The 13504-nt window shown below is 32.7% G+C and overlaps 1 protein-coding gene across 3 annotated transcripts in view; it reads left to right on the plus strand.

Annotated features, from left to right (window-relative positions):
* The window catches only part of MICU1 (mitochondrial calcium uptake 1), a 179158-nt gene that overhangs the window by 73228 nt on the left and 92426 nt on the right, over positions 1-13504 (plus strand). For all 3 annotated transcript variants that reach the window (XM_079793297.1, XM_079793295.1, XM_079793296.1), the window contains one exon: positions 11754-11868. In XM_079793297.1, the coding sequence (XP_079649423.1) occupies positions 11754-11868 (115 nt within the window). The remainder of the gene's footprint in view (positions 1-11753; positions 11869-13504) is intronic.

The raw sequence follows: 13504 nt of genomic DNA on the forward strand, positions 1-13504 counted from the left end.
GTTCAAAAATATTATATCTATAAGGTGATAGTGAGACATCCAAATGGAAAACCTTAAAGAAATGGTTTGACTATCCATGAAAAAAAGAAGTGTTTGCTTTCCCTTTTTTTTAAGATACAGGTAATTATTTGTGTGTTTCCTTTTTATAGTAATATGAAGTTTTTCTACAATTGTATGTTTCACTTTTAGGAGGTTAGATTAAGTTATTGGGGTTTTTGCTTTTTGTTTTATTGTACCTAGCAAATTGGTCCTCATTTTCTATTTCCAGGTGTTCAGTGATTTTATTGCAGATCTTAATTGGTCCTTTATATGTTATAGTTTGTGATGTTTATATATATAATCAAAATGGGAGTTTGCTCATATAATCAAGCAATGTCAATTTTTTTTCTTTTTCTCATCTTCTGATCAGGATTTCTGGCAGGTACTGACAGCATGTGCTTTAACTTAGTTAATGTTCCAAACCCATAGTAACGCTTCAGGGACAAAGGTTCAGTTCGGTGCATGCTCATGTCCTTTCCCTACTCCCTTCAGAGAATGATTCATTGCTCTCACTTTAAATTTATGTACTTTTTCTTTAATATGACAGTTCAAACACTGCATAAGTCCTTGAGACTATAGTACCTACTATAATTTAAAAGGAAGTGGTTTTCTCCTTTATATTTATAAGATTATTTACATTTATTGTAATAAACTTTATGAGGTTCATTCCACAGTGTGTACTTACAACTATAAAAACTATAACATCACTCAAAATAATCACAACTTCATAAAATCATTAAAAAAAAACTAAGACAGGAAAATTTGGCTAGTCCATTTTAAAAGGAAGTTTTAACATTATGTGTCACACAAAAGGTCAATAAACTATTTTAATCATTATATTATATGAGGGTTATTCAGTATATTTGATCATTTAAATAATCTTAGTTGGGATGCCATGCTCCTAATTGAACTGTAATAGTAACTTCAAGTGAAAAATTAATAGTTTTTTTCTTTTAAAATTTCTTACATAACAAATATAGATAAGCTGTTGCTTAGTTGCACTTTGCTCAAAATGGCTTCAGGGGAAACAACATTTAGAAAGACTTTATTATTTTGTTTTTTTAAGCTAATCAACAACTTTAACTTTGTAAAAGCTAGAAAATATATGGAGAAAACCATGAAAAAAAGAATATATATAGGCTGATAAAAGAGAATTTCAAGGACATGTGTAAGAAGTACTTTTTAAATTGATCTTTGAAGGTTTAGACTCTTTAATTATAGCTTATAAATTATTAAAATTTATTCATTAAAAAAAACATTACTTTTGCATTTCTTAATAAAAATATAAACTAAACCGAATTAGAATATCTTTTGGTTTAAAACAATGATATAATTAATGAAGATCATAGGGTGCTCTTTATTTTTATAGAACATTTTTATGTGCTTTCTTGTTTTTAAAATGGGATATATTTTTAATAGTCCCATTACCAAACACCAAACCAATCATCCTATCATTAATGCATAGATTGTCTTATCTTTTTGCCTTTAACTGCATTGTGAAACAAACCAGCAAATACTTACATAATTATGTCAAAAAATGTATTAGTAACCCCAGAGGTTCTATTTTAGAATAGCTATAGCCAAACCATAGTGCTATGGAGCATAAATCAGATGGAATGCTAACACCTGTGATTGAGGAAATTGACTTCCTGTTTCTTCCAAACTCTAATTCAGCACCACAGTTTGTAGGAGCAGCTAAAAACTTGACAATTGTATGGTTTAAGGCTTTAAGATTTAAAATGACTTGATTCAGATAGGTGTCTTGCCTAGAAAGTTAGAAGAGGGAAGAGATACCTGCTTGGAAGTCTGGAATCTATAGCATTACTAAGTAGTCAGCCACCATAGATGACAAAAGAGCACCAGTCTTCTTTAAACTTTGACTATTGAAAGTAATATTCTTTGTTGATCAAGGATTCAAAATCAAGTGTTACTGTATATTCTTAAGGATATCTTATTAGTAAGCTTTATGTATTAAAAATAATGAACATTTTTCTTAGAATTGGTAGTGGGGGAATTGTTTATCTCTGTTGGGTTCTATAAATATCACTCATTTTGGTGACATTGGTATAAATCCTTTAAGCTTCCAAAGATAATGAGCAGCCACTTCATAGCAGAGGGCTTTCTTGCTTGCTTCCTTACAGGGATTTGTCCTTTGCATGCTAAGTTCTGATTGCCTGTGGGAAGGCTGGATTCATTTTGTTTTCCTGTTAGCATAGAGTGCCTCTTCAGATGCAGCTTATGAATAGTATCAAATACTTCCTGTATTGCTGCAAGGAGTATGCATAATGTCTCTTTCCAGTCTCTGAGTTCTACCACTAACTTAAGTCTGTTGTTTAACCCATGTGTTTGATTATTCAGGTTGAAAAAAGAAACAATATGACCATTAAGGGCTCCCAAGAAGGGTATAATTTACTTGGTTGCCCCAAATATTCAGACTTCTTTTATGATGTTTTTTATTACATTTTAATTTTATATTCTATTGTGTTTGAATTTGGGGTCAGCTTAACCCATTTGACTTATCATTATTGATTTGAAAACATGAACATGACTAACCATTGCATTTCTAACACCTTCATATTTTGTTATTTGTCATGAAACAAGATTTGAAATTCACTTTGACATGAGAGGACTTGGTTCCAAGCTAACTTCCTTTTTCTTATTTTAGCAGAAACACTGTAGCATGTTTTAAAGTTACACAAATGAAGTTCTATGAAAGCTTCTCAAAGCAATTTATCCTATTCTGGTAAAAATGGGTTCTCAGCCTAAATATCTACTGATGTGCTTTGGTTGCAGAGAATGTGTGAGGAGAATTCTTGCTTTGCATATTTGTCTTTGCCATAATGCATTTTTAAAAGTTTTAAATTTAAATCAAAAGCTTCTCCAATTACAGGTTAATCTAAGATTTGTTAATGAAGAAGAGTATAAAAAGCCATTACATTCTTAAACTGATACTCATTGTGAAAATGATTAGAATATACATTTGAACAAGTCAAGGCATAAAAATATGATGTGTACCTACATCATTAACTAAACTTTGTTTTTAAGATAACTGAGCTGATACAAGGTAAGCCCCAAAGTTAATATTTTACAATAGTGAACAGTGTTTTGCTCCAAAAATATTCAGTGCCCATTAACAATTTCAGAAATTGCAAACAATGTAGAAACCTGGTCCATTTCTGTGTATTTGATACACTATAACATCTAATGTTTCATGGCATAGGCTCAGGAGTCAGACCATGATCTGTCCTGCCACTTCATAGCATTTGTCACCTTGAGCTACTTATTTAACTTCTCTAAGCCTCACTTTTCTAATCTGTAAAGTGCTGATCGTGTCTCCTACCTCATAGAATTGCAGTGAGGACTGAAAAAGCTCATGCAAGTGCTTAGCACAGTGCCGGACATAGAAATGCAAACCATAATTTTTTAATTCTTGGTATATCTTAAAGGTCAGTGGTGTTCAAGGGATATCTATAAACGTTCGATTTCAAAATGATTTAGAAATCTTCAAATAAAGGGTTTCCTGGGGGACAGTAGTTCTAGAACAGTGTGAATCAAGGGTGTGAACGGTGATCCTCAGAGTGAAACTTTTTTTTTTTTATTCTTATGATGCATTTTTATAATATTTTTTCCAAATGGGAGAAGATGAAATACTATATTAACATATTTTTCAAAACTGGTCTGAGATTGTGTTTTCATGAAGTGATAGGGAAGCCTTTTGTAAGCCATGTGACTAAAACCATGACTGCTGCTGAGTTCAGGACAGTTCTTTTCAGCACTGATTGATCTGAGTGACCAAAGTTCAAAATTAATTTTTAGATCCGGTAACAGACGATAAATAATGGTAAAACATCAATTCTTTCATCCAGAGAAAGAATGTGCACACTTTGAAGCAAGTGTGCAGGCTTAATGGGTAGAATTGATGACTTTCTCTGTCTAGGGCTTTAATAACACCTCATCAGATACTGAGACCTGGAATAAATCACTTCAATAAAGTTGTATAATTCCCTTGAAGTTAATGCTGTTCCAGTGGACTCTCGAATTATTATCATAGCTTTAATCAAATCTTCTTCCACTGTTTTTTTTAAGCATCTTCATTTGTATTCATTTTTTTCTATAGCCATGTAGGTAATGAAATAGAAAAGCATTTGCATTCTAGGCATTTGGAATAGTGCTCAGAGCTATTAGAGTGGTTATAATTGGGACTGAAAAGAGAATGGCTTTCTGGCAGAGTGAGGCTTACAGTATCTTAAGCATTCACCTTCCACATTTTGTTGCACAGTAATTTATGTTTGTTGCAAAAGCAATATTATCTCTGAAAAGATTGGAAACTCTGAGTTAGGAGAAGAAGAAATCATAAACTATTCCAAATTATAAATGTCTTGCTTTAATTTTTATATGACATATCCCCAAATCTACCTTCTTGCTAATTCATATATGTGATGGGGAAGAAGAATAACACATATTAACTGTGCAACATTTTATTTTTTATTTGGAATAGTGTGATTGTTTAAGATCAGTCGCTTACTAAGGCTTTGGCATCTGTCTATGTACCAACTAAATAATGATGTATGAGCATTAATTGCATGGGAAAACTGTTGAATTTCCTCTTTCTAATATTCTAGCCCTCCCTGCCCCAACTATTTATTATTTGGAAATGATATGCCAAAATTGTATTTTCTGGAAGAAGTATATTATTCTCATTAATTTGTCTTTGAAGTACAACTTCAAATATTTCTTGAAGGATTTAGAGAGACTTTGGAATGTATTTCAGCAATATAGAGAAATGTTAATATTAAAATAGTCCAATTATTTCAGTCTCATAAAGGATGACCTCTTAATTAAATTATAAAAGTGTGTTCTTTATCAGGTTTTCTGTGTACTAGGAATATTTTAAGGTTCTAGATTATATGGTGGCACCTATTTTAAAGTATGTTTTTATTGATTTTAGAGAGAGAGGAAGGGAGAGGGAGAGAAAGATAGAAATGTCTATGAGAGAGAAACATCATCAATTGGCTGCTTCCTACATGCCCCCTGGGGATCAAGCCCACAACCTGGGCATGTACCCTGGCTGGGAATCAAACCAGAGACTTCTTGGTGCAAGGGTTAATGCTCAACCACTGAGAACACTGGCCAGGCAGTAGCACCAATTTTACTATCATAGTCTATCAACTTCTATTTGATTGAAAAAGTTTATTTTGGACTATAGAACTTGAAAAGTGGGTCTTATCTAGAATAAATATGACATTAAACTCCTAGATAAGATTTTTTTCTCTTTGGCTTCATCCAGTTGAATCCCAGAAGGCAAAATTATTGCCCCTATTTTGATCAACCCTGTAATAGGATTTACTGTTTGAGCACAGTATTCAGGAGTTTGAATCATATCTGGAAATCCCGCTCCCAGAGCTCCTAAAGGCATCTGCAACTTTAAGCAGATGTTTAATAAGTTTATGTGATTGGTCAGAAATGAGAGAGTGAATGCTTTAGCAACAAAGCCATCTGGTAAAACAGTTCAGATTATAGACTCACTGAGAGGTGTAGCAATTACACATGTATAGGTTATGATTTGCTCTAGTTTACTCTTGTCTTTCTGCTTTTCTAAAAAATAAAAAGATTCAGAACAGGGTGCAGTTAAGATCAATACCAATACTCTTATGAGATTATTTATTCATTTGCCTTTACTTGAGGTCAGTTATTGGAATGTTTTAGTGTTATAGGTATATTTCAAATTTGAAACAAATCGATCAAAGACTAAGTTATGTAAATGGATAGTAAAATAGTTTAACTTCAATTTATTTAAGTCAGTGAGCATATTGCTTTGAAATATTTTGCATAACTTTGTTCTCCAAAAGGGGGTAACACTTGTCAGTAAATTGAATAGAAATATTATTCTGTTCAGTTAACCTGCATTCTGCTTTCACAGCCTTAATTTCAGAGATTCAGGCGATTGGAATAAAGTTTGATATGTAACTTATAAAGTGCATTTAAAAGTACCTCTGTAACTTATTACAATCTCTTTTTAAAATGCCTAGTTCTGTTTAATTTTCAGCATATACCTGGTATACTGGTGTAATATTAGAATCTTACCTCAGGAACTTCATTATGAAACAAGTTTCTCATAGACCCTTATTACAACTATTTTTTTTTTTTTACTGAACTGATATCTTAATATATTACTTAATCTCACATTATGTGCCCTTACAATAGAATTGGAATATAGTTTCTTTTACTTTTATATAAACTTGTTCCTTTTCATTTGTCTATTTGTTATTTATATTGAATTTGTTATGTATATTGGATTAAATTTAAATTCTTATGTTAGATTTTCCTAGTAAAAATACATATTAATATAAATGTTCATTAATAACAAAATTATATAAATAATCACTTCTAAGACAGAGAAGATGAACATTATTACCAATCTGTTAAGGAGCATTGTTTTCTTTGGACTGTGCCTCCATATCACCTCTGAAGTATATAAATGATATTGGTTTAGGGAAGAAATGACTTAAAATTTAGTCAAAGTTTAAACATTACCCAAAAATTAAGTGAAGGAACATTTTACTTGACATTGTCAATTTGCAAAATTAAACATTGATGAGACTTTGGAGTAAGAAAACCAAAAACCTTCCCTCCGCTTTTCCTTCCTTGAATCTTGATTTCCCATTTTTACCATTCTTTGGAGCTTTATTCATTATCAAACTCAAATATCAATATTTTCAGATTCCCTATGTACCATGGGTAGTTGATCTAACGGTAAAATTTATGGTACAGCCAGGCCTTTGATTTAAAAAGACCAGCTAAGAAGCAGCCGTAAAACATAAAATAGTCTAAAAATTAGTTTTCTAGTAACTCCCATTTCCTCCCAAATTTTGACATATTTATTTGATTGTCCTCCTAGCTTTAAATAATTTGAGGGATTGAATTTTATGGTTTTGTGACAGTTTTTTTTAAATCATTTTTTTATTGATTTCAGAAAGGAGGGGAAAGGGAGAGGGAGAGAGAGAGACAAACATCAATGATGAGAGAGAATCACTGATCAGCTGCCTCCTGCAGGTCCCCTACTGGGGACTGAGCCTACAACCTGGGCATGTGTTCAGACTGGGAATCGAATCATGACCTCCTGGTTCATAGTTCGACACTCAACCACTGAGCCATACTAGCTGGGCTCTAATATCATTCTTGTTCAGCCAATACCATTTATATAATTCAGCTGGTTTTGTAACAATTTTGGTGTTTGTAATTAATATATGTTATGAATTTTATAAGAATTGTCTTTGGAATTTTGGATACTCAACAATTCACTTATAAATTCTTAGAGTTAATAAATTAGATGTACAGAAGTTGGCAAAAGTAGGTTTATAGTCGTGAGTACGCAAATCAGTTCATTCTTGTATTATTATTTATTATTGTATTATTTTTATTAATATTAACCTATTTTTGGTCACCCCTGTATAAATTTGACTATATCTGAACCACTCTTTGACAAGTGGATATCTTGGAAAGCATATATGTAACTTTTCTCTCTCTCTCTCTTTCCTTGTACCCCAATCCCAACTCCAAAAGCATGAAAGAACAATATAGACCTTTACTCTAAAGACTTACAAGATGGTATTGCACAGGGCACGTCGCAAAGCATGACAAATTTTAAAATTCTCTTTAAACATCTTTCTCATTTTTAAGGAGCTACTGCAGAACACACACATTCTCTGTTCTTTCTCTCAAACACTTGTGCATACACATGCACACATGTTTTCTCTTTCCTCAGTTTTTCCTAACTTTGATACTTTTTATTCCTCTCTGGTCACAGCTCTTTCTCCTTTTTTGTTCAGCTTCCTATGGGCCTTTTTTCTTCTATTTCTTTCCTTCTAGCTATCTTCTTTAATATTTTTTTACATACATCAATTTGGCATTCTCTTGGTCTCTCTTGCTCCCTATCATTCTTAGTACAGCAGAGGTCTCATATGTAACCACACAAACAGAATATTTTATCCTTTAGAGGTCTGAGGGTTGCAAATATGGACATATCTCATTTAATGCAGTAGAGGAGGGGGTGCCTTCCTGGGGAATATCACACTAATTGACTCAGCATTGTAAAGTGTCATTATAATATAGCCCCTGGAGATACATTCCTATAGCAGTTCTCAATTAACATACAATTGAAGGTCTGTTCCATGACATCTTTATCATCTCTGCAAACTTTATAATGGTCCTAGTGGTAGGGATGACTAGGCCTAAACCATGACCCCAAATGGATCTCATGCAGTCTCTCAAGCTGCCTTTTAAAAACATTTACATAATAAAGAACATTATAAACTGATGAACAAAAAGATAGATACAGAGACAGTAAAGCAACAAACAGACTTTCAAATTACAGGGGGAAAGTTAGTGAGAGGTGGGGGAGATAAGAAATCAAACGAAGGACTTGTATGCATGCATATAAGCATAAACAATGGACGCAAAACTCTGGGGGTGAGGGCATGTATGGGTGTGGGGTGGGGGGTAATGGTAAGATATGTACAGATATAATACCTCAATAAAAAAAAAAAAGAAAAATCCTTCAAGAATAAAGTAAACCATCTATACCAAAGGGGGAAAAAAACCATTTACATAATTCCATGTTTATTTATACTTTGAAAAATAATTATATACTTTGCTAATAATCATAAGACCTTCCAAAGAAAATGGGCCACTCAAATCAGAGAACATCATTGAAGAGTAGATCCATACTTAACCGGTCAATTGATTTTCAGCAAATGGTTTAGAAACGACTGTATGTCCATATTTTTTTAAAAATAAACCTTACCTCTATGTCACTATACACAAAATTGACTTGAAATGGATTACAGGCCTAAATGTAAAATCTATAACTATAAGTCTTCTAAAAGAAAATCCGAAGTTTAGTGGCTTAAAACAGCAATAATCATTACTTGTCTCTTGTGCTTTCTGTGAATAAGGAGTTTGGCTTGATGGTTCTGGCTCAGGTTTTTATATGAGGTTGCAGTGAAATGTTGGCTAGGACTTTAGTCATTTAGCCTGCCTGAGAGTGCAAGATTCATTTCTAAGGCATATACACCAAATAATTGAAAGCTGATAGTCAAACAAATATTTGTACAATGTGCATTGTAGTCCTAGGTGAAAACAACCCAAATATCCTTCGTTGGATGAATGGATAAACAAATTTGGGATTATATATATATTGCCAACACACTATTTGGCAATAAAGAGAAATACTGATTGATGCTACAACATGGATGAACCTAGAAAACATGTTATTTGAAAGAAGCCACACCATCTTATATGGTTAAAATAGTGAATTTATCACAATAAAAAATAAGCCTCCAAAGGGGAAAAGAAAGAAAGGAAAAGAAAGCTGTTCTGGATTAATGGATATTAAGAAGACATGACAACTAAATGCCATTCATAATAGTGTATTACATCCTGGACTGGGGGAAATAGCTATAAAGGAAATTAATTGGGAGAGTTGACTAAATTTGAAAGTAGACTGCGGATTAGGTAATAGTATGTATTAAGTATCCTGGTTTTATTAAATTTATACTGTGGTATGTAAGAGAATGTCTTTGTTGGAAATATATACTGAAGTATTTAAGTGTTAAGTGTAATATAACTTCAACTTTCAAAATAGTGCAAAAAATATGTCTATATAAAATGATAAAACAAATAGGGTAATGTGTAAGCTATAGGTGAATCTGAGTAAAAAGGATACAGAGTTCCTATATGGGTCTTTCCACTTTTCTGAGTTGAAATTGTATCAGAATTGAAAGTTACCAACAAAACTAGATTTGTCTTTCTGTATCTTCTGAGTAGCAGCATTGTCTAGATGATTTTTAGAAAAATAATGTTAGATATGCTTCTGTGACTTAGCTGCCTCTGCCCTTCGATTTTTGTCTTTGTTTCTCAACTTCTGGATCCCAATATGTTATTTATTTTTGTTTGCTTATAGCATTCTCTCCATAAGATTATTACATAATACGAAGTACTCAACTTCTGTACACTTATTGGTCTGCCTAGTAATGGTATAACTTTGGAATACTATTCTCATTATGTATATTTTGCTTATTCATATGCTTTGTTTTTGCAGTATCTTGAATATTGTAAAAAAAATTACTTCCTTTATTTTGAGAAATTAAAATATTACCTTCCCGGTGAAAGGCTTTGCTGGTCCTGTTTTCATCCAGCAGTATTTTTTTTTTACTGTAATTTGTGTTTAATCTCTTGGTAGAAGGTCCAGTATGGTATGAGATCTAACCTTAATTTGAGCAGATTGGGCTATGTGCTCATTTTGTTGTTGACTCAAAGAAATAATCTCTAAATGCTATCAAGCAGGACCATACTTTCTGTCCATCATAAATGAGTCAAAGAAGCCCTTTCCTAAGTGGGATCTGCCATCAAAACCTGGTACTGCTTTGTTGACATTTAACTATGGATTTTAACCTTTCTTTGGTTACTGTTTCATATCAACAAACAAATATTCAGTAAAAGCTATCAGTGGGTTTACTAAGAAGATCATGGTAATTCACTTGGTACTTGTGTTTTCAATTGGTTAACTAGTTTTCTTTCCTTTGTGGTATATGATGGGATCTTCACTAGACAGAGGTAACCTATCGGATAGTGTGTACCTGGATGCTGGTGTGGTGGTGCTTGTTGGTTTAGTTTTCATGATTTTTCTCCCAAGGTTATGTTTGCAATGCTGCTTATCATTTTGCACTTGCATGACATTATTACTTTGATCGTACTTTGTTGCTTTGAGTTCTTGAAACCTCGTCTTACTTTTTTTTTTTTTTGGCACCAGAATAATTCCTTAAATATCTTTGGTTGGCCCAGAACTTATGGAAATGAGTTTCAAGACTTAACACTTTATTGGATCCTTTTCAGTTTTTGAAAATATCTCCAATGTTACTACTAAGTTTATAATTCAGCTAGGAATTCAGAAAACGGAGTAGGTTTGCTTAAGCATCCAGGAAGAGACCACTTGCCAGACAGATTATTACTGAAGCTGGTAATTAACTCTCTTTGAATAATAGCTGCGTTTTAGGAGAGTTTCATCAAATAGCTGAAATTAAGAGCTTCTACCAAGGTAACAATAAATATAATGAAATAAACTGATGTCTAAAGCTTGGCGTGCATGTATTTTAGAGATGCTGTTTACTCTGCAAGCTCATCTACATTCCGAAACTAAGATTCTTGGCGGTCATAAGGAAAAATTAAAATTAATATTTCAGAAATTAATTTTCTGAACATTTATGTCAGGCTTGGTTGCTTACCTCTTCATTTTTAATCACTAATAGTATAGTTTCTTAGTAAATTGAAACTGACTTCACTTTAGTTTTTTAATTTGTTTTGATTTTTTTTTCATATACTTCTATAGAAGAAGATGGATTGTTTTTAAAACTAAGAAACAAAATTAGCCCTGAACTGGGTCTGTATATGCTAAATGGCAAAAGTTCATAAAATTGAAATTATTTTGCAATGTTCATATTGAGCCAGTATTGAAACAACAAAATTATCTTTTGTCTTATAATTTTCATCATCTTGAAAACTGTAAAGGATCCATTAATTTGGAATGGCCATCAGAAATATGCTTATGATAAATACCATAAAATTGTCAGATAAATGATGATTCATCTTTAATTATTTATGTTCTCATTCTACTGTATCTTCTTTTTATCTTTTGCTGGAACCCATATATTTAATAGAAAATTGCCCAGGAACGAGAAAAATTTGCTGATGAAGGCAGTATATTTTACACCCTTGGAGAATGTGGACTCATATCCTTTTCAGACTACATTTTCCTTACAACTGTTCTTTCTAGTAAGTATAAACTTTTCCTTTTGTGTGTGTGTGTGTTTGTGTGTGTGTGTTTTGTTTATAGGGAGCACCAGGACTCTAAAAAGAATTAGATTGATTGGAGGGCAGAACAAGACATGTTCATAAAGTTAATTGATTATGTTACATAAAATTTCACTTATCTGGAATTCTCTGTAACTTGTATATAGAACCACTCGAAAAAGAAAAAAACTAAAGTATTCAGGTAAAGTTTTAAAAAAAGGCAATTATGAAATTATAGCTACCTTTAACTGTTTGAAGCTCTGTATTCTGTTGTCTGCTCCGATATAACCTTTGTTAATGTTTCAACTTCCCCAATAAAACACATATTGATCCATTATTTCTCCCACTAAAGAAGAAAATTGGTTCAGTTGTTCTAATTGTGTTTAATATTCTTTTTTAATCTTGGAGGATTACTATTTAAGACACAAAACTCAAATTTGACTCATTTAGAGCATTGATAAATTTCAGATTTTTTTAAGCTAAACAATTTTGTTTATCAGTATGCTCTATGTAATATATATATGTGTGTGTGTGTGTATATATATATATATATATATATATATATATATGTATTTTTATTTCAGAGAGAGGGAGATAGAAACATCAATGATGAGAGAGAATCATCATCCTGCTGCCTCCTGCATGCCCCCTCACTGAGGATCGAGACTGCAACCTGGGCATGTGCTCTAATGGGGAATCAAACCATGACCTCCTGGTTCATGGGTTGGCGCTCAACCACTGAGTCACACTGGCCAGGCTCTATGCATTTCTTAATTTTACTTCCCTTTAGTGTGATTTTTTTTTAACTATTAAGAAAAACTAAACAAAATGTATGTTTCTAGCTCTTTGTGTACACTCTAATAAAATTTACCTAAAATTGAAATTACTTCCCAATGTTCATATTAAGCCAGTGTTGAAACAAACAAACAAACAAACCTAAATTGAACCAAAGAGATCTGGTTTGCATGTTTAAAAGAGGGGATTCCCAGTTTTTTTCCATCTGGGACATATCAAACAAAAATAACTACCCCTTCCTTCCCTTCTCTAAGCTAGTCATCTATAAATATGAAACTATAAGACAGTTTTTAATAAATGACTTATATAGTTCTTGTCATGCCTGTGACTACTTTTATCCTTTTTCCCTCTGATTGACAGGAAAATGAAGAAATATAGACTAGGATGCCTTACCCCATCTATCTGTGGGGTACCAAAGTGTCTGAATAAATTCATGTGGTAGACCAGTGCTCTAGCAATGTAAATATATATTGATTTGTTATGAAGATTCAAAATAGTAAACCCACTAAAAATGCATTGTGATCTTAAATATGTAGTGTTAGTTATTATTTTAAGGGCATGGGTTTTCAAAGGGTTTTCAGTTCAGATCCTGGCCTCACCAGTTCTTAGCTTTGTGATTAGGAGCAAGTCAGTGAACTTGTTCATCTGTTTTGTCTGTAAAATGAAGAGAGCAGTAATACCAAACCCAAATTATTTATTTGAGGATTTGGGGATCATGAATAGAAATAGTACCTAGTTCAGCCCTGGCTGGTATTGCTCAATGGTTATAGCATCAGCCCATGCACCAAAGGGTCTCGGGATTGATGCCCAGTCAAGGGCACGT

Source organism: Cnephaeus nilssonii, assembly GCF_951640355.1.
Source record: "Cnephaeus nilssonii genome assembly, chromosome: 16".
Classification (NCBI taxonomy): domain Eukaryota; kingdom Metazoa; phylum Chordata; class Mammalia; order Chiroptera; family Vespertilionidae; genus Cnephaeus; species Cnephaeus nilssonii.